The sequence below is a fragment of the Pogona vitticeps genome, chromosome 4, assembly GCF_051106095.1.
Source record: "Pogona vitticeps strain Pit_001003342236 chromosome 4, PviZW2.1, whole genome shotgun sequence".
NCBI lineage: Eukaryota > Metazoa > Chordata > Lepidosauria > Squamata > Agamidae > Pogona > Pogona vitticeps.
The window spans coordinates 156,676,706-156,702,698 of record NC_135786.1 but is presented as its reverse complement, the minus strand read 5'-3'; the positions used below and the strand labels follow the sequence as shown (position 1 = coordinate 156,702,698).

General features: G+C 38.1%; 1 protein-coding gene across 2 annotated transcripts in view; it reads right to left on the bottom strand.

Annotated features, from left to right (window-relative positions):
• The window catches only part of GMDS (GDP-mannose 4,6-dehydratase), a 393,997-nt gene that overhangs the window by 244,238 nt on the left and 123,766 nt on the right, over window positions 1-25,993 (bottom strand). For both annotated transcript variants that reach the window (XM_078393409.1, XM_072998554.2), the window contains one exon: window positions 11,392-11,519. In XM_078393409.1, coding sequence (XP_078249535.1) covers window positions 11,392-11,519 — 128 coding nt within the window. The remainder of the gene's footprint in view (window positions 1-11,391; window positions 11,520-25,993) is intronic.

The window sequence follows — 25,993 nt, the reverse complement described above, 5'->3', positions numbered from 1 at the left end:
TGTGAAGGTGTTGTCCCCCACTATCAGTATTCATTATTTTAGTAATCCTAGGATGATATTATGAATAGTTATTGCTGCAGTAAACAATCACTTTGTTCATCAGCTTTACATAAAAGTGCAACAATTTGCACCTTGCTTTTGATCTCACTATAAATTCCCCATTTTTCCTCCTTAGAGGTTTGTGTGTGTGTGTGTTTCCAGATCTCCATAAGAAAAAAAGGAACAAGGCATCAGAAACAAAACAAATGAAACCAAAGGGAAACAAAACGAATGAAACCAAAGGGGGAACAATCTTCTTAAAATACCTGCATTTTTAATTAATTTTTAAAGAATCCCATCATGTTGACTAGTCTGCCCTAACAAAGGAGCTCAAAATGTTTTGGTCATTTTTGAAATTGTGCTTCTCTTATATCTTTGTTTCCTAACCACCACCACACTTACATCCACAAACAATTGAGGATAACATTTCCTGTTATGAAGTGAAGTAAATTCCACTCCATGAAAACTTAAATAATAACAAATCTGATAGTCTTTAAGGTATTCACAAGGCTCAGCTGATTTGCTGCTCAAGACCAACGTAACTACCTCTAGGAATTGTACTGTACAAATGATGAACAAAGATCTGTTGATGCCGGAGACACTGCAAGATAGAAAGGGCTGGCTCCTTTTTCACCATAAATGTATAGCTGCTTCTATGTAAGCAGTGAAATAGTCTTTAGATTTTGTAGTTGTTAAGCTTCTAAACAACTAATCATGTTGTGTATTTTGAGAAAGCTTCTTCAGTTTCAGGCTCAGAAATGATATAAACATAGCACTAGATGGCACTCATGTTAACTTAAACACACTGTTCTGATCCTGCACTACTGTGTTAAGTGTGGAAAACCAGTCTGAAGGGCCCACATTGTTTAAAGGAAGGCATGAAGATATATCTGCAGCTTTTTGAAAAAACAAAACAAAACACAGATGGGTGGTAAAAGAATTTTTTTGAAAAACTGCGGCAAAACACAAATGCAGAAAACTCCTTCATGTAACCATTTCGAACCTACTGAAAACAGAATCAAAATATGGAACATTCACTTCGCTTGTTCTCCTTTTAGTTCCTTTTCAAGTTTCAAGCGAGAGCAAGTTTTAGTTATCCTCTCATACTAGTCAGAACTGTCCTACCATTAGGCAGGGTGAACCAGTCACCTCACACAGCAGGTTTGAAGAAAATGAAAGCAGAACAAATTGTTACTTATTTAACTCATTATTACTGGATGCTTATTGCCAGGAAATATGATAAATTAGACACGAAATATTTTCAAATTTTAAAAGAATAATAAATTACAAGGTTAGTATTCTCTTCTTCTTTAAACAAAATCCCCAAAAGTCCCAGTGGGAAAAACCAAAACAAGCTTGTGGTAGCTTATATCTTGTGCTTTCCCTTGCAATATCACTTCCTTACTTCGGGGGGGGGGGGCGGGGAGACAGAATATATAAATTTCATGCCTTTTGCGGCACAATTTTTGGAAAAGGAGCTTGCTTAACATTCATGCTCATACTTCACCAGGAGAAAAAGAGCTGTGGAATTTGTTCTCATTGTTTGAAATGCTTTTGGTTGATAAAGCATGTTTTTTGTTAAGAAAACCTACATCCATACTTGCAACTGGATACCAAGTTCCATTCCTTACAGACGTGTACAATGTATGTGCTTACCAAATATAAAGAACAGAATATTCCAAAGAAAAGGCTGAACTAATAAGGTCTGTGTTTTCATTCTAAGCATTTCCTGAGCTTTATGTTCCAACAAGAATAAGGTAATATACAAGACTGATCTTCTTATAAATTATTATGATTGGGAAATACTTATATTTCTCAAATTAAATATTCAATACAAATATTAGAATTGATTATAAAGAAGTCTAAGTTTATATCTACTGCTCCATCACTAATTGGGAAACAAGATCACACAGCAAGCACATGTCCATATTTTTCCCGCACTGTTTGGAATGGAAACGTTTTGAGTTTCAAATTTAAAAAAAACCACTAGGAAAGACACTAGCAAGATTATTGGATCCTTTTTGTTTAATCAAGATGACTTTTTGGACACATTTTCCTCACTTTTCATAGCTGAATTAAAGCTATCAGTAGCTTGATAAAGTAAACCCTGTACATGTTTTCTATATCTAAAAGGTAATTAATATAATACAGTATAGCCACTTATCTTGTACTGTACTGGCAAATAAATGCAGTAATACTAGTGACAGAACAATCCATTACCTTCTCAGAACGACCCATTTTCTTTTAGGATTTATTTTATTTGAATAAATTGTCCCATAAAGTTCCATGTGAACTTGGAGTCTATTGTCTGTTTTCTTCTTTTTATTACATAATCATAATAAACAGAAGCCATTCTTTTGAAATCATTACTATTTGTTTGCTCATTAGATCTTCATATTCTTGTACAGTAGTAATCTTTCAGCAAAGGCTGTATCCCAGACGCTTTTATACCATTTATTTAAAGACAATTCGTTACCATCTTTCCATTTTTGGCTCAACTCTCCTCTTGTGGCTATAAGCAGAAATAGTAAAAAAAAAATCTCTGTAACAGCTTTGCATTCTCACCTGTAAACAGATTAAATAAGGCTGGCAATGGATCAAAACCGATTTGTTGACTTGCGGTATGCTCTAATTTGGCATGTATCAGGAAACAAAAACTAGCTTCTAAGAGATGTAACCACAACATATGACAGAAAGTCCAAATTTTACCATAACCTCTCCAACATATATTTATAGACTCTTTGTACTTATGCCAACTTAACTGGTGTTAGACACACAAGCAATATATGTATAATTTTTCTCTCTTATATTTGAATATATAAATTTTGAGAGTTTAACTGGGCTGTGAATGTTTTCGTCACTTTTTAGCAACCCTGCAATTTTAGAAGATGAGACCATCTTTGAGAAGCAAGAGATGGAACAATAGTATTCAGGATTGTGTAATAAAGTGCTTCTGAATTGCTCAGAAGGTAACTTTTTTTTGTCAGCCATGTTGAACCAATGAACTGCTGCAGGTATTTAGCTTCCAAATATAGAGTTATGGGATCTATGTGGGATATATCGCTAATTCAGTATCTCAGCTATGCTGTGCCATGTAAGTACTGTACTGGCTTAATATTGATAAAATTATCATACCTGTATAGTCTGTAAGGCAGAGAAGTAATTCCTAATACACAGTGTAACATATTGAGTTATATGCAGAAATGACTTCTGTCCTGTATAAGATGGAAGGTCAGTGAGAAGATTTAAAGTGGACTTAAAGTGTTTGCATTCTTTTTTTGCCACTCATCAAGTGGAAACCGTAGGCCATGTTTTACTGTGCTGTCTTTTTTACAGAGATCTACGCATCAATTAATTATGTTGTACACTTTTTAAATTGCATTCTGTATATTTTAGCCATATAATATGTTTTATGAGCTGGTCACCCGACCGTAGTAAATAAATTCAAGTAATTAGCTAATATATTGTGCAGCATGGTGAGTACCTGCAATGTTTGTTGCAGAGTTGATATTTTAGTCGATAAATTGCATTGTTAATCCTTGCTCTTAAGTAGAGCACATATAAAACCATTATCACATCAAAATTTTCAGTCGATAAGTATTAATACAAAACAATTGCAAACATTTTTAATATCACAAATTTAGAAAAATGCATGCAAAACAATGTCTCCTTCCAAACACAGTTTTTAATACCCGAAAAATTTGTGGCAATATACTCAGTGGGCATCGCTCTGCTTTTAAAAAGGAGCACAAGAGCTGTGAGGTGATCAGTGAAGAGTCATGTAAAAGAATAAAGTGTACTGGGGAAAGCATACTGGCAGGTAAATTTGTTTGTAGCACCTACTTTGCCTGTGATTTCCATCATTTATGTATGCTCTGGGATGATAAAGTGAAAGAAAACTAGTCTTCTAGAAAGAATAAGAATAGTCAGTCATGCAATAATACTGCTTGACAGCAGTAAAATTTCTCCCCATACTTATCCTAGTAACCAGAGCCGTCATTCCCCTGAGATGAGTTGAAAGCCTGCCAAAGAAGACCAGTTGGAAAGTTCAGCTGCTCTATCTTTGGATCATTAACATTATTTGTTAGGTCAAGCCACATCCCAGAACACCTATAGCTGAAAATTCAAGTATTTGTTCTAAAACTGGAAGTGGCACATTAAGTATACCCAGTAGAGTTGTGGAATGTTCCCTGACACTGAAGAAGCATCACTGTTGTTTCGTGTACAGTTGTGAAGCAGGAGTAGTTTATTGAATTATTCTGTTTTCTTTTGAAATTTATAAAACATGAACAGCTACAACTGAAGGGATACTGGCACTATAATTAACTCTATCATATATTTCATAAATATTTATTTACAGGACTCAACATGCTTGTTCAACAATTAAAGATTTCTTCCCTGAATGATTAATATTAAAATCAATAGGTGATTAATTCTACCAAAAGATAAACAAAAAAAGTGAAATGTGAATCGATAATTATGCCTTGGCAAACATACAGCTATATCACTAAGATGTGCAGATTTATGCCGATTGCCCCGATCCATGATTTGATACACTCAGAGAGGACTGCTTAAAAATTATGATACTGCTGTTAGCTAGATCAGATTGGGGGAAATGTACACAATGTTTCACTGATTACCTGCAAATGAATGGAAATGCAACAGAGAAAATGTCTTTATGAATGCAGTGACTCCAGTTCTTCAGGATGAAACTATAAAGAATTTTTTTATTTTTGGAAATAAGAAGAAGGAGAAGGAGAAGAAAAACCAACATAACTGGAAACTACATTTCTAGTTTCAGTCACCTGTTATTTCATAGTTTTACAAAATAAAAAAGTGATTCAGCCATAACTCTGATCTTAGAAACAGAACAATACATGATGTTGCTCTACAATTTTCCATTAAATGGTGTAAGAAACAAAGCTCTTTTTAGAAACACACTGATTCCTCCATGTATGTTAAAGATAATTGATTATTGTCAATTAGGCAGTTGTTTAGTTTATGAACTATGACAATAATCCATAATTGCTCAATTGGGTAACTTTATACTTGAAAGAAAACCTTCATCTAACGATTCAATCATTTCTACCAAGTTCTAAGACCACCAGTGTTATGAGACCACTTAGAAAACCATGGGAGTAGCCTTGATAATAATACATACACAGTTAACTGAGGCACAGGAAGCAAAACCAGATGGTTTTGCTGAGGAAAGCATTTTTATTTTTGCATTATAACTCCCCTCTCCTCATCCCACAAATAGGTCAATTATTCAAAAAATGTAAAGATACTGGAATAGATCTGCATAAAGAGAGAGATTCTTGGTTTTAGTTTAAATTCCATTATTCACGTTTGGGAAAGCTGCTGTAGGAAAGCAACATGGTACAGTAGCTATGAAACAGATGAATATAATTTACTTGAAGAAAAGGAGACTATTAGCAACACTTACTTGTAGACACAACTGCAATGCTTTGTAAATGAATGCCATATGATCTGTATTAGACAGAGCTCCTACATATTATCATTAAAACCACTTTCTTGCCTCAATTATGTGCTTTCAAATACAGAACCCATTCAGGTCTAAAGTAACTATAGCCTACGTTTTTCTTCTCCTCTCTTATTGCCAATCACTCACACATATCCTGCATACAAGAGAGTGGCCCCAGCAAGCAATGACTTTTTTTTTCTTTATGCTCTGATGAACCCTTGCCCTGCAAATCTTTTTCATTCCCTCTTCTGAAAGAACTGATCCTTCTTCTTAGGTGGCACAGAGCCAGAAATATCCTATGCGGCTAAAATGAAGTGGACATGAAACACAGAATGATAAAGCTGCACCGTTGAAAAAAGAAAGGGGGAACTTGAGCCCATTTTACATGAGAGTTCTTGTTTCCTAAAATGTTGCTTGGTTTAAACTAGCCTACCAATGGGTTCTCAGCAGAATTTCAGTCCTAATCTAACAGTGACCCAGCCTCTATTCATTTTGTGCGAATAGTCTAGTACTGACTGCATTATGCCTTTGGGAACATTGTAGCATTGAACTTGATTGTATACCATTTTGATATAGCTCTGGAATAACTTAGTATTGATTTAATGTCGGTATGCGGGAAAAATAATGCCAGCTTCTGTAACCATATATACAGGGATAAACTGACAAGGATGATTAGGAAATCTACTTATGTATTTAGATGATTCTCACTATATCACTATTCCCTGTTCTGAAAATAAACAAGCAAGACAAAGCTAGAATGGAAGAGAAGGAGACTTTAACAACTCCAGCTGCATGGAAGGGTTTTATTGCCTTCTCCTCCCCATTCTGTGCTCCTGAGGGTCATGGAGACTCTTTGGAACCATGTAAAGTCGTAATGTGGAATTTCTCTGGATTTCTGTCACACTAGGCTCCCCCAATCTGCATCACATATCATTCTAAAGTCCCCCATCTTTTAGGAGCAACTTTTTAGGAGAACAATGGGGAAAATGTGGTGTGGAAGGTCTGCCAATATTAGTAGAGCTTCTATTCTGGATCTGCATCCATAATGTGAAAAGGTCCAAATGTAGGAAGACAGAAAGAATAAACACACTGGTTATTAATCATAGTTAATGAAAGGATGACCAACAATCTTCCAGTACCCACCACCCAATGGAGACTGTAACACCCCTAAAAAGGAGCACAAGGTGGGAAAAGGTATCAAAACGGAATGTTGTTTGAAAGTCTCTTCTGCTTTTCGTTTTGTATGTCAGGATAAGAGACTGGGGCTCTCTGCACTTCGTTTTACTGTAAAACCATCTCTTCTGGAACCTTCCAGTAGCAGAATATGACATTTGTAAATGTTCTCATATGACGCCAGAGTTTCTAAATAATGTGTTAACATGTTGTTGTTAAAATAACTATTTTTAACATTAGCATTAAACAGGAGAGTAAGCAAACTGATGGATCTACCAGTTTGAAAGTAGTATTTTACACGTTTATACAAGGGTGCAAAAGAACTGTAACTTCACATTCTTCCCTACAATCCTTAAAAATATTATCGGATAATATACAAATCGTATGCAATTGATTAGCTGGGTTTTAATCAGTTTCAATTAATAAGAGTATTATTCGTATTAAAAAAAGTATTTGTCCCATCCTATTATCATTTTCAAAAAGGGTCTGTCAAATTAAGAATCAAATACAAGTTTTTTATTTATTTATTTATTTATTTATTCATTCATTCATTTATTCATTTATTTATTAAATACTCTGCCCCTCTAGACCATGTCTACTTAATAGTTTATTGGAGCAATGGAAGGAATTGTTTAATGCAGTAATCCAAATCTCTGAAAAGGTTATATTAAGCATTTCTTGCCTATGTGTTTCAGTTATGCTGCTCTTCTCAGGGAATCTTTTTGTAAGCTGTATTATCTACACAGATGTAATAACTGACCAACATTTAAATGTCTTTTCACAGCAAGGGTATGAAACTTGTAGCCCTCCAGATGTTGTTTAACAGAAATTCCCATGAGCCCTAGCAAACATAGCTTAAGTGGTGAGGAAGATAGACTCCAATAACATTGTAGATTACAAGTTGCCCATCCCTGATAAATTCCCCTCCTCAAAAAATCTTTCAATTCATTTTCTTATGACTTTTTTTCAAACTGGGTAGTTTTGAAACTGGATTAACCAATCTCCATGCAATTATTTCATTTGGACATACACTAAACCATAGTTTAGTACTACATGTTCAAGCTTCGTCCCTCACTTCTCTTTTCTATTCTAGCTTGGAGATCAGAAGTGGCTTTCAAGTTAACTGTAGTTTATAATTTTGTTTGAACCAGGAACCACAATTAGCTTTAACTATGCTGCATTTGAACAGGCTAGGATTGTAACACGTGGCTTATTTGAAAAACCTATAGTTAAAACTAACTATAAATGTGCCTAGTCTTTAGTTATAACAACAAATTGTATTTGACTTCAAATCTTGTGCCTGCTTGAGGGAGAAAGGAGGAGGAGACACAGAATTCTGAAGCTCTTTCATGTAGCTCTAAACCACAACTCAGTGTTAGTCAAAAAGACAAGCACTGTATTACGATATCTAATTAAGAGCAAAGAAATATGCTGGGACAATGAGTAAAAGGGTACCTTGTTATATATGACAAGAATCTAGTCAAGATTTTCTTAAAGCACTTAATAATAATGAAAGGTTAACATTATGAAAGGTCACCATGAGAAAATTAATGCATTCCACAGAGGAGGAAGCAGTAGTTCTTGTAATTAAAAAGCTGTCATTCTGATATCAGGTGAAATCAGGTTCTTCCTGGCCAATGATTTCCCAGCATATGTTATGGCACCAATTTGGTGTGGTTATTAGAATGTTGGATTATGACTCGGGACACTCGAACTCAAGCCCTCAATTTGGCAATTAGCATAGTGAGTGACCTGGGGCCAGTCACACACACACTGAAACTGACCTCACAAGGTTTGTGATGACAAAGTAGGAGAAGGACTGCCTTGTATACTACCATGATCAAACTGGAGGAAAGGAGGGATATAAATGTAATAGCTGTGCTACATATGCTTCTACGCATGGAAACTAAGTGGGAATGTAGAAGATGCTGAAGATCTACATAGCGTCCCCTCTTCTCTCACAACACATATACAATCAGGTAGGCCATGAACTCATCAGCCAAAATCACGTGGGCAGTCTGGTATACAAATATTGTGGGAATGGATCACAGTGTTTTTCCCACATAAACATTTTAATAAAACTGCATATTTGCACAATCTCATTAAAATGTTAGAAATAAATATGTTTGCAGATTTATCTATTCATGATTTTGGCATTATTAGTATTTGGTTCCTCAGAAATAAAACGTTGCTAATGGGTTGATAAGTACTTTCTCACTGCTCCAAGTTAAATATTTGTGGGAATCTATTTTATTTTGAAATAGAGCTCTCTTGGGAGTATATGAGGATATTTGTAACATGTCTTCCCCCCCCCCTTTTATATTGTGTAACAATGAATCACTGGCTGCTAAGTCCTTACTGTTGTACAAGTATTAGAACTTATCTACCAGATGGTTTATTGTACTGTACTGCACCAAATAAAAAGGAATAAATTATTTTCAGAGAACAAAACAAGACACAGAAGATTCATATATCAGCACTACTGATATATTACTTAACTCTCCCCATCCACAGTGGTATAATCTAAATATACTTGCATAAAGCCACATTACTTAAAACACATTGGCATTATGTTTTGGATCAGAAGTTTGTAATGTATAGTAATTTCTATGAGTTACAAATTAAGTTTAATAACTAGGATTACTGATCAACCTTTAATAGAAAGGTATCAGTTATTCCTATTTGTGTTCTGAAGTCTCACATGCACAGTGTACTTAGATGAAGCAACCTCACAAGAAACAGAGGCCACATTTCCTTAGTGGGAAGAAACTGGGATTGGCATTGTTTGGATATATAAGGATGGCATTTTCCTTTCCTCTCCTTGTTCTTCATCCACCATCTGTTTATGCTCTCTCTCACACTCACACTCACATATCCATCAAACACTTCCCTTCCATCCACATCCCCCACTCATACTCTGACCCCTGGCCAGTCTCACTTCCTCCAGGTCTCTCCGCTGATATATTTTCCACTTAGCTTCCCTTCCATCCTTCTTAAGAATACAGATACTCCTAGTAGAGAATGAAAGTCAACCAGTAGAACAGCAATAGAACAATTCGTCTCTTTATTAGCAGTTCATCTGCCTTCCATGCTAGGTGGGAAAGAAGAGGGATGTTCAGTCCAGCACAGGAAGAAAACTGCCACAGAAGCAACAAAATTCAACAAGTTAAGTAAATTCAACAGACCTGGGACTGGATGAAAGGCCCCTGAGATTGACATATGGCCCATCCTGTGCTCATGTGTGCATTAACCTAAATGTCTTGCAATTCAAAACCTTTTCAGGCTTTTAATCCAAAGTAGTTTAACTACAGTATTTATTCAAATATATGCACCACATTCAAATGTACAGAACCTCTTCCTATAGAAATGCCTCTTCATGTTCACATATTATGTAGCAACATGTTCTTTTTCTTGCTCAGTTGAAAAACACTGAAGCATGTATACCTCTGCATGTCATATCTGGAATACTTTTCAAGGCCAACCAAAACTATATACTAACTTAAATTCAGAGAGGCTACCAAAGGCCCTTCTACTAAATAAAATATATCTAGGTTTGCTGCACTCCACTGCAACTATATCGCAAGCTATATTTTGAAATGTAGCTTTCCATTCCATTGAATTCTGGAGAAATTGTCCTACTTCCACTTTGAAGTTATCATCTTTTATAATTGGGAGTTAGCTATATTTCACATCTTCAGAGTCGTGAGGAATTAAAAATGCTGCATTAAGCAAAAGAGTTAAATTTCAGGGTATTATTCAAGAAGACTCTAGCACAGTTAGGAATTATTTCAGAACAATTTTGGGACACCCCCCAAACATATGAAAGATTTGGAATGTTACTTACATCACCAACATGTGTTCTTTGTGGAGACCCCAGCGGAATACATGATATCTGGTGGCCAGCACATTTGGAAACAAAGCAGTATTTTTAAATAAAATACATTCTTATTTCCAGTGCAACTAAATATTTGCACATGAAGTCAAGCCACGTTGTATTGACACATATAAACAGCATTTTAAGTTGAAAAACATCCAAATTCTACATTACTCTGAGAGAAGATTGCGCTGTGAAGAAAACAGTCTGGAGTAATGGTGAAATTCATCCTTGAACCCAGTTATATCTCCTGCCTGTACCTAGATTTAGGAACATGTTGTTTGCATAGGACCTACAGTTTGCAACTGTTCATTGTGTTGAGTTTGTTGCGTTTATTCTGCATTATTTCTGTTCTAAATGAAGCATTTCTGCAAGTCACTTGGGCAGTTTCAGGGATCCCTACTAATCTTTCCTTTGGAGAGCTATTTCAAATTGACTGGTTTGTATATATAATCACACATGCAATACAAATGTAATGATCACTGTAAGAAACACCAAGACCGAGCAAGATTTTGAAAGATTTCACTGTGTTTGAAATATCTGATCTCATTATGTCATATAATAATAACAGAGAAACAATATGGATGCTGGCTGAGAGTTGGAGGACATGTGCTCCAGTATGAAGTTCCTTCCCAGTAAACATAACAATCAATATTCAAATCTTAAAGTGAGTCATGAAATAGAATCCTAGGATACAAACTTCTAGAAAAACTGAGATAAATGCTGCACTGAGAAATATATCCCTGAAAGTCACCTATTTTCTTAAAACATGCTGCAACCAAAGCATTATGTTAAAAAAAACATTTAGCCAGTGGCATACCTCAACATAATCCTTAGCGTGACCCCAGTCTCTCTTGGCATCCAGATTGCCCAAACTGAAACATTCCAGTTGCCCAAGGTGGATCTTAGCAACAGAGCGGCTAATTTTCCGAGTCACAAAATTAGCTCCTAAATTAAAGAGAAAGATAACACAAGGAGATCAGAAACAGTCTGATAAATTGCCTGATAGCCAATCCAAAGAAATACAATCTAGGACAACTTCTTTCAAATTGCCTCCTGCTTGCACCAATCACCTAAATTTCATTATCATACTATCTTTGCAAGCTTAGGAGAGCTAACATCCTCATCATTTAGCTGTATTTTTTCATCAAGTCTTTCTTTGAAAACCTAGGTACCCATTGTTTGAAGCTTCAATATTTAGTTTATGCACAAGGCCAAGAAATATAAACTGGAGTGTAAATTTCTAAATATAGAAGAGAAAAACAAGACAAAAGGCCAAATATTAAATAACAAGTTCAAGCCTTTCTAAAAATTGTGAAGTTTAAAAAATTGCATTAATTTTCAGAAAGGCTCAAGTCTTTTCCTTAATGTTTAGGTTTTCATTTTGCTGCAGAGAGTGACACAGTGGTGCATGATTTGAGTGATGGACTCAGGAAACCTCGGTTCAAATTCCAACTTGACCATAAAAACTCTCTGTGGCAGTGGCACTGGTAAAATGACTCCTTAAAATCTCGCATACCTTGGGAAATCCTACCACTGTGTTTCCCCAAAAATAAGACAGGGTCTTATATTAATTTTTGCTCCAAAAATGCACCAGGGCTTATTTTCAGGGGATGTTTTATTTTTTTCATGTACAACAATCTACATTTATTCAAATACAGTCATGTAATCTTCTTCCCAATGGTAGAGGGCGGGGTTTCACTTACCTGGGGCTTATTTTTGGGGTAGGGCTTATATTACGAGCATCCTGAAAAATCATACTAGAACTTATTTTCAGGTTAGGACTTATTTTTGGGGAAACAGGGTAGTGTCTCCATAAATCAAATGTATCATGATAGCACATAACAAAAATTTTTGAAAAATTGTATGCTAAAACATTCAGCACCAAGGCCACAATCTGCCTTGTTTTAACTAATTCTCTGAATGTTCCCATATGGACTAAGTAATAACAAGTGAGAGCACAATACCTTGCAGAACCCTCAACAGTACAGGGACAGGGTGGCTCTTCCCCCTTAACTGAAGAAAGAGCTTCAGCTCATAAACCAGTTGCAACCTTACTTGGACAGAGAGAGCCTAGTAAGCATTATGCAAGCTCTGGAAATCTGTTTGGAATACTGTGTTTTATGTGAAGCTGCCGTTGGAAACTAAACTTTAGTTATTAAAAAAACTGCAAGATTGTTAACTGGGTCTAAGCAGTTTGAATACATATCACTACCGCTCTGTCAAGTATACCAAATGCTTGTCCACTGTCATATCCTTTTTGATACTTGGCAAAGACCCTATTAAAAATTGTCCCAGCTTGTTCTTAGAAGCTTTTGAACTTTTAAAAACTATTTGGTTTTATTAAGTTCTCTCTGCTGTAAGTTATATATTAGAACTGCTTTTTAATCTATATTCCTTCTCCCTCTTTTTAATTTATAGATGCTGTCCTGTTAACTTTTATTAGGGAGTAGCACAAAAAAAAATCCATAAACAAACAGACCATATAAGCAACTTAACCTAGAAATTTGTCCGTGATAAGGATGAACCTCAAAGTGAAATATGGCATGTTTATGATTCATGTCATCAACCACAAGCCACTCCAAAAAGGTGGGAGCATGATTCTCAGAAAAATCCTGAGATTTAAAATGTGCTGAATGCAGCCAGCCCTTCTCACAATAGCCTGCAATATTATACTTAGATCATCTGAGAGGGCATTCCACTGTGTATACATTCTACAGCTGGGAGGGAAGGAACCACTTTCTAGCAGTGACCAGAAAAGCCACACATTACACTGATAAAGTCCCCTCAGCAGACATCTGCAACAACATATCCTCTTTTTCTTCCTCCCCTAGCTACTGTACTCCCCCTGTGACACCCAAACATTCCTGTGGGTTCCCTGCCCCCAAGCCAATGGAGCAGGTATTGTGGGCATGTCTGTGGGCACTTGATTCTTCTTCCATCATTTCAAGTGCCCAAGTGGATCCTGCCAGATAAAGCCATGCTTGTCGCTTCATCTCACCTTGCCAATGGAATTGAAGGGCTAACTAAAATTCATGTAAATTTATAAATACCCTCATGTCCCTTGTGTAGAAAAGGGACTCCATGATTAAGTGGAAACAAGTGTGCACTAAAGCAAAGCAAAGCAAATAATCCTTCCTCTTCACTCCCGATTCTGCTCCCCAAGCGTTTTGCCTGGAAGTCTGCAGAAGGAAAGCCTGTGCATGTGAATCATCTTAAAATACTGCCCAATTGAGTTTTTTCAAACTGTAAGGGATTCTGCACCAGCGATACAGGCACAACAATCTGTTCTAGCAAATGCTGTGATTAGGCCCCTAAGACGGCTGAGAGTAAAAATTACTGAGTTTTGATTCTCCAGTTTTAAAAGAGTTTTTAAAAGCTGTAAACACAGAATGGCAGCCCTATCCTGGGTGAAGCACGAAGACATCGCCGGAACAACAAAATCAGTTTTCTCTTTCTTCCCATTGCAAACCATATGAAGATAAAGACGTTAAGTGAGGAAGAGATCTATGGATCATAAAAACGTGCAGCCATTTTGTGATCTATTAATGAAAGACAAGCTATCATTGCTCTTTGTGGTAGCAAGAAGTGTGACTGGGGAAAAAAGGGAATTTCCAAAGAAGCAGCCATGTTTGTCTCAGGATACTATACTGGCAAAAAACGGGGTGGGGGAAATAAAATCTTGTGGCTTTTCAATAGTTTATTTCACTGTGATTTTTAATGGATCAAAATTCATTTCTTCAGATACAGGAGTGCAAAATATATGTACTGTATATTTATTCCTTAGTGGCAAAATTTTCTCCAGGTTAGGATATAGGAAATAGAAAATTTCCAATTTCATTAATGTCAGAATTGGAGAATTAAACAATAAACAGCTTTTAGCTAAAATCATATATTAGGTAGATTTGGCTGGAACAGTAATCTTAAGAATTTATTTATGGAACTGAAGTCAGAATCTGTTAAAGCAGACTATTGTTTTACATTAATATTATAGAAAGCTGGCTTATTCTTAACAATAATAGTGTTCCAAAAAGTGTTGGTCCCCTGTTGAAGCCCTTAGAGATGGACTAGAACTTGTAAAATCCAAAAATAGTGTTAAAAATTGAAATCAATTTCAAATTCAGTTAGTAACTTTTAATGAACCTGATAATCACTTTTTAAAAACATGACAAATGGAATTAGCATTAATGACCCTTCAATTACTCTTATCAGTTATCTTTTAACCAATAGCATTACAGATTTGGGGTCAAATGTGTCTCTGGAAAATCATAAAAATAAAACACCTGGAAACAGAATCTCCTGATGAAGAGGAACTCAAAATTATTAATAGTTTCCTCCTCTAGATATTAACTCAAGCCCTGGTTGTACAAAGGGAATGTTCTCTAGTTCTTCCAATATTTTGCATACCTCTGTTCTACTGATTCTCGGTCACATGGTATATATACACCCCAAGAATTTTTAGAGGTAACCATTTACTTCAGATTATTTGAATCATTATGGCCAGCTAAACCGTGGTACTAATTTTCTTTCTTGCTTCAAGGGGCAATTTAGCCTCATTGATTTATATATAGAAAGCAATGGCTCAAATTGCTCTGTGACATACTTTTACCAACATATTTATTTATTTATTTATTAAATTTATATCCTGCTCATCTAGACTGAAGTCTACTCTGGGCAGCTAACAATAATAGGTAAAAGTAAAAACAATATAACAAAATAAAAACAACAGAAATGATATAGTTCAAGATGGAAAAATAATCAAGTGACTACAGGAGGGAAAGCCTGCCTAAAGAGCCAGGTCTTAAGATTGCTCTTAAAAACACCCAGCGAGAGAGCCAGACAGATCTCTGGGGACAGACTGTTGATGTATTGACTGTGAAAAATAATTCTTAAAAAATATGCGCAATGTCCTGGCTTCGATTGTGAAAAGAAGTGGGGTAGGTCATGCACACAGGCAATTCCATTAAGGAATGCACCAATGCAACAGAGTGGAAAATAAACCACAGTTACACTGCTGGCTGGAAATATGCTTCGAACTTGACAGTGCATCATGTGACTAGGGAAAAAAAGCAACAATCTAACTAGAGAACATTTCCTTCATGTGAGCAGGGCCTCAGTGCTAATGCCTTAAGAACTGAACTAAACGAATATAACAAAGGAGAGTAAATTAATGATACGTAACCAATTTTTAGCCATCACTACAATTTATATTTCACACACTAGCAAGGTTATGCTCAAAATCCTCCAAGGCACGCTTCAGCAGTATGTGGACTGAGAACTCCCAGAAGTACAAGCTGGATTTCGAAGGGGCAGAGGAACTAGAGACCAAATTGCTAACATGCGCTGGATTATGGAGAAAGCCAGAGAGTTCCAGAAAAATATCAACTTCTGCTTCATTGACTATGCAAAAGCCTTTCACTGTGTGGACCACAGCAAACTATGACAAGTTCTTAAAGAAATGGGAGTGCCTGACCACCTTATCTATCTCCTGAAAAATCTATATGTGGGACAGGAAGCAACAGTTAGAACTGGATATGGAACAACTGATTGATTCAAAATTGGGAAAGGAGTATGACAAGGCTGTATGTTATCCCCCTGCTTATTTAAATTATATGCAGAATGCATCATGCAAAGTTCTGGACTGGATGAATCCCAAACCGGAATTAAGATTGTCGGAAGACAACAACCTCAGATATGATACCACTCCAATGGCAGAAAGTGAGGAGGAATTCAAAAACCTCTTAATGAGGTTTAAAAAAAAAACTAAGATCATGGCCACCAGACCCATCACCTCCTGGCAAATAGAAGGAATTGACAGATCTTACTTTCTTTGGCTGCATGATCACTGCAGATGAGGACAGCAGCCACAAAATTAAAAGACGCCTGCTTCTTGGGAGGAAAGTGATGACAGACAGCATCTGAAAAAGCAGAGACATCACCTTGCCAACAAAAGTCAGCATACTCAAAGCTATGGTTTTTCCAGTAGCGATGTATGGAAATGAGAGCTGGACCATAAAGAAGGCTGACTGCCAAAGAATGGATGCTTTTGAATTGTGGTGCTGGAGGAGACTCTTGAAAGTCCCCTGGATTGCAAGAACAAACCTATCCATTTTGAAGGAAATCAACCCTGAGTGCTCACGGGAAGGACAGATCCTAGAGGCTCCAATACTTTTACTTTGGCCATCTCATGAGAAGACTCTCTGGAAAAGACCCTGATGTTGGGAAAGTGTGAGGGCAAGAGGAGAAGGGGACGACAGATGGCTGGACAGTGTCATCGAAGCTACCAATAGACAGGAGGGCCTGGCGTGCTCTGGTCCATGGGGTCAGGAACAGTTGGACACGACTTAACGACTAAACAACAACAACAATTTATATAATTAATTGCTGGGAATGATGATGGGCCAACCAGGTTTAAAACAAGGTTAGTTCCAACATGATATTTGTGATTTGATCCTGTTCCCTAGTCAGACACAATGAATACATTCAGGCACTCCTTCAAACTTTGTCCTGTGCTTATGTACGTACTCCCTGCCTCTTTACATGAAGCCTAAAGGATTATTTTCTGTTTTGAGTTGACAAGACGATCACAAACTCAGTTCAAATTCACTAGGCTATTTCCTAAGGTTTTGAGGATCAACATTTAGTTAGAGCATTGTGCATGAATTTCTAAGGAGATCTACATTCCAAACAGCTAAAAACACCATATAAAATACCTTTTTGTTGTTATGTGCTGTCAAGTTGTTTTTGACATAGCAACCCTATAAGTTAATGACTTCCAAAATTTCCTCTAGTTCTTACTTGATTTTATCTAAGTTTATTTGTTTATTTGTCTCTCTGGTGATCTGCACTCTATATATCTCTCCTCCCATGCTATTCTTCTAATAAATTAACTGTTTTTCCTGTCAGCTTTCTTCAGTGTCTTGCTTTCATGTCATGACACAGTAATCAGGAATACCATAGTATGAATGATCGTGATCTACAGCATCATAAATGTCCATAAAAGCTTATGCCATGATTAATTTGCTAGGCTTATGGGTGCCTTTCGCTGTAGACACAAAAATTCTGGTTTCCTTCTGGAAATAGTTACAAGGATTTTATTATATATTTACTTCTCACCTCCTAACCTCCCACATCTACCCAGTAAAGCAAGAATGGCCTAAAAAATTGTATGTCTACAAGCTTTGTACTATAGCTTTGTATATCGTTTTTGGCCTCTTGGCTAAGATAAAATGTGCCATACATTTATGCACACAATGTAGAGACTGGAGATGGGGGTATTCGTATTTGTATACGAATACAAATACCCCCACACAGGTGGACATAACAAGGGTCCAGCCCCCTGGGGCCAGACTGTCCACTCCTTCTGCTGTTGCCATGGGCTCTGTGCTGCCTTCCTATTGATCCAGAGCTTGCGGTCTGCGAGCCACTCTTCAACCTTGCAGTGAGGCTCATCTTCCCGTCTCCTGCCAGGAGTGGCTCGCAGACCGCGGGCTCCAAATCAATAGGAATTGTGTCCTGCATTTGAAGAATAGTGTCCTGCAGGTAAAAAAAATCACTTGGCTTCTGCAAAAGAAAAAAAAATCTTGGACCTTGACCTCATGTTAATTCATGCCTCAAGGTTTTTGCATTTTCTAATATGCTACCCTTACTGACTGAGAGCTCCTGGGTTAAAGCTTTCTTCAGGCAGTGTTGAGCAAGACAAGACCCTGGGCAAATGTCATGTTTGACTGCACTATCAAGATCATAGAACTGATGACTTTGCACACCAAGCTCTGCCAAAACTAACAGCAGTTAAATGACAGTTACTCAAAACTTCAACGAACAAGTTTAAAGGAATTTCAAGCTTTTCAAAATCATTCCTTTGCGTCATATATTTTCAAGGAACAGTGAAGTTACAACCTTACGGCAACCATTCATGAGCAGAAAGCATTTTCAAATAAGCTTATATGGCTATCCCTTAATAGAATTTTCACATATATATTTGCTAAAGTGGGATTTGCTTAGCAAACAGAGATTTGCCAAATGGAGAAAGTGTTCAGGGACTTCAGGGAGCAGGATAGAGATTCAAATAATATCCAAATGAAATGTGTACAGAGGAAACCAGTTTTAGTGTAAGCTTTCGTGGACTACAATCCATTTCTCCAGAAATAGAGTCCAACATATAGGCCACCAATTTATAAATAATATGCATAGACTGCAGAGAAGTGTGAAAATGGAAGATGACACCAAGTGGAGTGAGAAACCAAAAAATGACAAGTACATATATGTTAAGACTTGCTAATGAACTTTTTAAGTAACAATGGCATTATTAACAGAGGTAGTCAACATTCACTGTATTGATAACATCAACCTCCCAGACATCTTGGTAACAAGTAGATGTAAATGACTTGAATTTTGACTTGACATGTTTTGGAGTTTTTTCAAAGACAAATTAACATGGCTACCTCTCTGAAAACTGCACAAAGCAGGGATCTCTGAAAGAAACATATATAAATAACCTCCAATATTCTTCAGCCATTGATCTTGATGTGGTAGCCTTCACAGAGAACTCTTTACAGTTTTTGTTATTATACTACTAGTGACAATCAAGAAGCTATGCAAAGCCGATTTATGCAACTTATTATACAAAGCTGCTTTTATAAAAAGAAATTACTGGCACATAGCCATGTCACAGAAGGAAAAGCATAGTTATGAACCAACTGCAGTTTGAAAGTTTCTGTTGTTCTCATTAGTTTAGAGCAGGAAAGCCTCTTAAAGTCTTTTGATCCAAGCTGTCATCTGTCAGGGAACAGGGACAAGACAAATGACCATAAAACAACGCAATTGGATTTCCTACTTTGACAGAGTCTTAGTTGACTCCCATGGCAGATTTTTTTTTCCTGTTATTCAATTTTGCCATGAAGTAAACTTACTGGCTACTGAAAAACAGATGACTGCAATCCATCTCTTAGACCAAAGGAAAGCAAACACTATGCTTCCCCTGTAACAACTGCCTCTAAACCTTTTTTCATTCTTTAAATAATTTATGAAACATTTTAATACAGGTCAGGCTCAAGGAGCAATAATTATTAAAGACTGAGGAGAACACCCCAAGTACAAGTCTGAAATAAAACAGATCTACTGAATCAATGGGACTCAACTATTGACTTAGTAAAATTCCAGAGTGGCCTTGGTAGCCAGATGGGCTGTAAGTAAGTAAGTAAGTAAGTAAGTAAGTAAGTAAGTAAGTAAGTAAGTAAGTAAGTAAGTAAGTAAGTAAGTAAGTAAGTAAGTAAGTAAGTAAGTCTTCACACCATTAAATAGATAAGAATACAGTGGTGTCATGACTTACAAACGTCCCTACTTAGACCATTTCGAGTTACGACCAGCTCAGGCCGCAAAATTTTGCTTCTACTTGCGTCCGGAGCTTCCAATTACAAACAGAAAAAGGCAGGGGGAATAGGCGGGAAATTCAAATTTCTAACTGTAGGTGGTGACGAGGCTGCTTCTTTGTAGCTCTTTCGCCCCAGCAGTTAGAGAGTGTGTGTTGGAGGTGGCTTGGGACTGTCTTGCTTCTTCTTCTGAGTGAGCGTGTGTGTGTGTTTGCAGGGAGGCTTAGGTAAGGTAAGGTAAGGTGCTGTTTTCTGCTTTTTAAAAACTGTTCTGGGTGCTTTTGCAGCATGGTTTTGAGCTTGGGGGGGTTATGTTTCTGTTCTGTGATGGGTCTTGATGGGTTTGTTCATTTGTTTATGTGTTTTTTCCCATTTCCGATGGGTCTTTGGGGGTTTTGTTGTTTTTTGAGTGTTTTCCCCCATTTCTGATGGGTCTTGGGTGGTTGGTTGCTTTTTGGGGGGTGTTCCCCATTTCCGATGGGTCCTGCATGCTTCCCTTGGTTTTTCCTTTGTTTTCTTCACATTTCCGACCTGCCCCCTTTGTTCTCTGTGTATTTCTGATCTGCTCCGTTTGTTTTCTGTGCATTTCTAGTGGGTCTTGCATGCCTGATTGCTTTTCTTCCCCACCCCCCACCTTGGGCCGGAAGGAATTAATTGTTTCCAATTAATCTTGCAGTGATTTTTTTGGGGGGGTGCATGATTTTTTTTTCTTCAGCCAGAACAGATTGATTGCATTTCAATGCATTCCTATGGGAAATGGTGCTTCGACTTACGACCATTTGGAGTTACGTCCATTTTCTGGAACAGATAATGGTCGTAAGTTGAGGCACTACTGTATGTAAAAATGTTTGGAGATGAATTAACTCCAAAGTGAACTATGTAGGCAAAAATCCAAGCCCTGCAATGTTACCTTTCTAGAAAGCTTAAATGTTTAGGAAAACACTGGGTTTTAATTTCTATCGTAAGATGGTACTCCCCTACAAAATATCAGGGTTAGATGAGATTTTTCTGGTTGTGTCTGAACTCCTGAAAAGCTGAAGAATATTCAAACAGCTGTTCAGATGCTAAATGGTCTAATAATAATAATTTTATGTTGTCAAGTCAATTCTGACATATGACCTTTCGAGGGTTTTCCAGGTATAGAGTACTTAGAAGTGATTTACCATTCTTTTCTTCTAGGGGCATCCTTGAACTGCAGTTTGCCCAAGGCCATACAGCCTGGATGTCCTCCATCGAGGCACAATGGGAAATTGAACTCCCAACCTCTGGCTCTACTGTCAGATACCTAATTCATTGACCTATCCAGCAGAATGGAATTTAAATTGCAAATTTCAATTTAAGTATTGATAAAATACCTGTAATACCCAATGCAGCACCATAACTGTGTATGAATTACAGTAATTCAAAATTTCTAGCTGGGCTAGCCTTTAGAACTTGGTGTGTGCCTTTGCTACTTTCTCAATGGAATTTAAGAATGAAATAAAATTTAGAGTGATTTAGACAAAATCATCTTCAAAACACAAAGAAAATATTAGTAAAGGGAATTTCCCCTCCTGAATCAACAAGATGTTAAGCAAAACAAATCTAAGCTCAGTGTCCTGTTATTTACACAACTGTGTGAGGGCAATCAATCAGGACTGGTGGAGGTGCTTTGGCTATCTGTCTGCCATGCACCCATTGTTCCTCTGGCTGTGTGTTTATCACATGACTCACAGCCAGAAAAGTGGGAAAAAAACCTCACTTGTACAATTGCCCTTATGTTGACAGTTTTCTGCAACAGGATTTTGGTCTAGATTTGCAGTCAAGAGCACTGCAATATCCAGATGGTTAGCTTCCAGCATTAACAGCTCCACTGCTGAGATGCAATTTACATTCCACGCCATATATATACATCTGATAAAGTGGATTAACTTCAAAATTTTTCATGATGTAATAAAATTTTTACTCTCCTGTCTATTGGTAGACACAAGATGCAAGACTCAAACAAGTGTGTATGTGTGTGGAGGGAGAAACCATTATGTTACTGTTCACAATTCTGAGACCTATTAAGTGAATTTTTGAATGCAAGTATTTAATCTGTTCATTCTCCTCTAGAGTCATTTATCAAAATGTTTTGCCAGGCCTCCAAAATTTTAGTATGCATTTTTGAGACACAGCTTTTTTATCTAATGTAGTAAGTCTAAGAAAGCCCAGCAGGTCTTTTGCATGTCATGCTTGGTGTGCCATTTCCTAAGAGATGGAAAACAATAATCTCTGTCCACCACAGAACTACTTGAAATCTCTGTTACAAATTTAAGCATAAAAGTAATAGGGAAATCATTTCTCTAACACAATGAAACAGCAAAGAACTGTTTACTATTCTCTCATTTTCCTAGGTCCTGAGACATGCCTGTACTCATAATATTTAACAGTTTTATTGAAACACGCTTTATCAAAATTTGCCCTTTTATCTCCAACACTGAATAATCTGAGTGTGTGTGTGCGCACTGTCCAGTTGGAACCAACTTTTAGTGATCTTACAAGGACTTTCAAAATAAATGAAATATTTACCGCATTTTTCTGTTTATAAGATGAAGTTCAAAATAGAGTAATCCTAGAACGAGCTGGAATTTTCAGCATGTATACAATATTGATACAGCGCCGTCTACATTGGCTTGGGCATGTTGTGAGAATGGCTGATGGTCGGATTCCAAAAGATCTCCTGTATGGAGAATTAGTGCAGGGAAGCCGCCCCCGAGGGAGACCACAGCTGCGTTACAAGGACATCTGCAAGCGGGATCTGAAGGCCTTAGGAATGGACCTCAACAGATGGGAAACCTTGACGTCTGAGCATTCAGCCTGGAGGCAAGCGGTGCATCATGGCCTCTCCCAATTTGAAGAGACACTTGTACAGCAGACCGAGGCAAAGAGGCAGTCCCGAAACAAGCAAAACCAGGGAGCTGGACAGGGGACAGATTGGATTTGTCTTCAGTGTGGAAAGGATTGTCACTCTCGAATTGGCCTTCTCAGCCACACAAGACACTGTTCCAAGACCTCCATACAGAGCACGATACCATAGTCTCTCGAGACTGAAGGATGCCTACACAAGATGACCCAATGTATAACACGAGCCCACCTTTTCTAACCCCCAAATTTGAAAATTTGTACAATCGCACCACTTTGGTTCTGAAGCCCCTTTCATGGCTGCTTCAGGATCAAAGGCGTGCGAGCGTGCCGCCCTTTCACGGCTGCTTTACTTTGTGGCTTCACAAAAGGCGGGGAAAGTGGCTGCCTTTCATGTATAAAATGACCGTCAATTTTTTGTCTAATTATTTAAGTTAAAAGTGTCATTTTATACACGGAAAATACGGTAATGAATGTTTTTATCAATTCCTCCCCCAAGCCATTGAGCTTCCACGGCCAAGTGGTGATTTGAACCTAGTTACTCTATCCTCTACACCAGCAGTTCCCAACCTTTTTAGCCCCGCGGACTGGCTGGGGAACGCGGGGCACCCCATGTGCTCTCTCTCTCTCTCGCATGCTTGAGCGCATGCGCAAAGGGTGGTGCGATGCTCATCCAGGTTCACAGGCACAAAGGGCAGCGCTCCAGAAGCACTCATGCACATGCACAAAGGGGTGGTGGAGCACTCACATGGGGCGAAGGTGCATGTGAACAGGCGCAAACAGGCGCAAACAGGCTGTGGGGGGGGAGTGCGTGTGAGTGGGTGGAGGAAGTCTGTCTCCATGGCCCGGTCCAGCTCAGGCCGTGGACTGGCACCGGGCTGCAGAATGGGGGTTGGGGACCTCTGCTCTACACCACACTTGACATTGCTAAAATACAATAAACAAATAAATAAGCTGAGCCTCGTGGTGCAGTGGTTAATCCGCTGTACTGCAGCAAAAAATGTTCTCATGACCCAGGGTTCAATCCCAGGTAGAGGCTCAAGGTTGACTCAGCCTTCTATTCTTCCGAGGTCGGTAAAATGAGTACCCAGCTCGCTGGGGGGGGGCAATGTGTAGCCTCCAGAATTAACTTGTAAACCACCCAGAGAGTGCTTGAAGCACTATGGGGCAGTATAGAAGCAGCACACTTTGCTTTTGCTTTTAATAAGCTTTTAAAAGTTCATAAAATTATGAAAAAGATGAAAAGTTTCAAGGTGACTATGAAGAACGAACTTAAGTTCATTTTCAAAATTAACAACATTTGTAGACATTTTACTTTAACTCTGTAGTAGTATCTAAAATGTTTCTTGGCTGCTTTCGTTCCCGTCATAACTACAAAAAAGAATGCATTCTCCACAAAGACTTTTTTTTAAATCATGGGCAAGTAGCACACATGGGCACATGCAACACCCCCACACATGTATAAATTGTAAAAACAGAAGTCTGCAACTTAGAGTCACAGGCTAGTAATATCCAACAGGATAATAAATGTGTGAGGGATATGCATGAGATTGAAAGCTCAGAGGGAAGCAGTCTCATAGTGGGGTAGAATGTCAAAGAAACTTTACAGATCAAAAGAAATAAGGAATACAGAAATCTTTCTTCTTCTCTCAAACCATAACAGCATCTTCAAGGAGGCAACTTGATCTGGAAACTGCTCCATATGAAATCCACCATATTCCCAAAGTTATAAATATCAGAAGTTGTGTAATTAATTGCCAAGAAGTCAAGTTGTAGTGCAACCATTTCAATTAATTTTAAAGCATATATTATAAATATGGAATTAAACATACAGTATTTCACACAGCTGCAAAGGTTCTCAATGGTATTTTCAGAATGTGGCCAGATGGCTCTAAAGGTATGCACCTGATTGCAACAGAAAAGGTTGCTTTAATCTGAGCAATCTCTCATAAAGCAATCCTTCCTTCTGCTGGGGAATTTCTTCAGCCAGACCCCAAAAGTAGAAGCCCTGCAGTTGGACCAAAAAGCTCCAGCTTGGCCATAGTTCAAGATCAATCTGGAGTGCATTTCCCTACATGTCCTGTGATCACTAAAAGGGACGTGGTGGCGCTGCGGGCTAAACCGCAGAAGCCTATGCTTCAGGGTCAGAAGACCAAGCAGTCGTAAGATCGAATCCACGCGACGGAGTGAGCGCCCATTGCTTGTCCCAGCTCCTGCCAACCTAGCGGTTCGAAAGCATGCAAATGCAAGTAGATAAATAGGGACCACTTCGGTGGGAAGGTAACAGCATTCCGTGTCTAAGTCACACTGGCCATGTGACCACGGAAGATTGTCTTCGGACAAAAACGCTGGCTCTATGGCTTGGAAACGGGGATGAGCACCGCCCCCTAGAGTCGAACACGACTGGACAAAAACTGTCAAGGGGAACCTTTACCTTTACCTGTGATCACTGGCAAACATATGGCATTGAGCTGCTCCACAAGAGGTCTAAATTGCAATCTATTTCCCCATTTGATCACATCCTCAGGGACGTGGTGGCGCTGTGGGCTAAACCGCAGAAGCCTGTGCTGCAGGGTCAGAAGACCAAGCAGTCGTAAGATCGAATCCACGCGACAGAGTGAGCGCCCGTTGCTTGTCCCAGCTCCCGCCAACCTAGCGGGTCGAAAGCATGCAAATGCGAGTAGATAAATAGGTACCATCTCGGTGGGAAGGTAAACAGCGTTCCGTGTCTAAATCACACTGGCCATGTGACCACGGAAAGATTGTCTTCGGACAAACGCTGGCTCTATGGCTTGAAGAGCGGGATGAGCGCCGCCCCCTAGAGTCGGACACGACTGGACAAAAATTGTCCAGGGGAACCTTTACTTTTCAGTGTAATCAGTTTTCAGGTTTGAGTAATCTTATTTGTTCCTTCCTCATATCATATTGCTCCAAAAGTTGAACTCTATCATCTGAAATTCTTCTACCTGCCTTCCATCCCGCTCTTCAGTGATAATATTGGGATACCTTAGGAATCATATAAAAGCATTTCCGTTTTCTGTCTGTCATTTAGAAATGGGAATAAATGAATGGCAGTAGAAAAATATTTAAGTGTCACTCTGTAAAAGTGGGAAATAAGTCCCAAAACAAAACAGTTTTGCTGTCTTTTTCTTTCTGGATTCCTTCTAA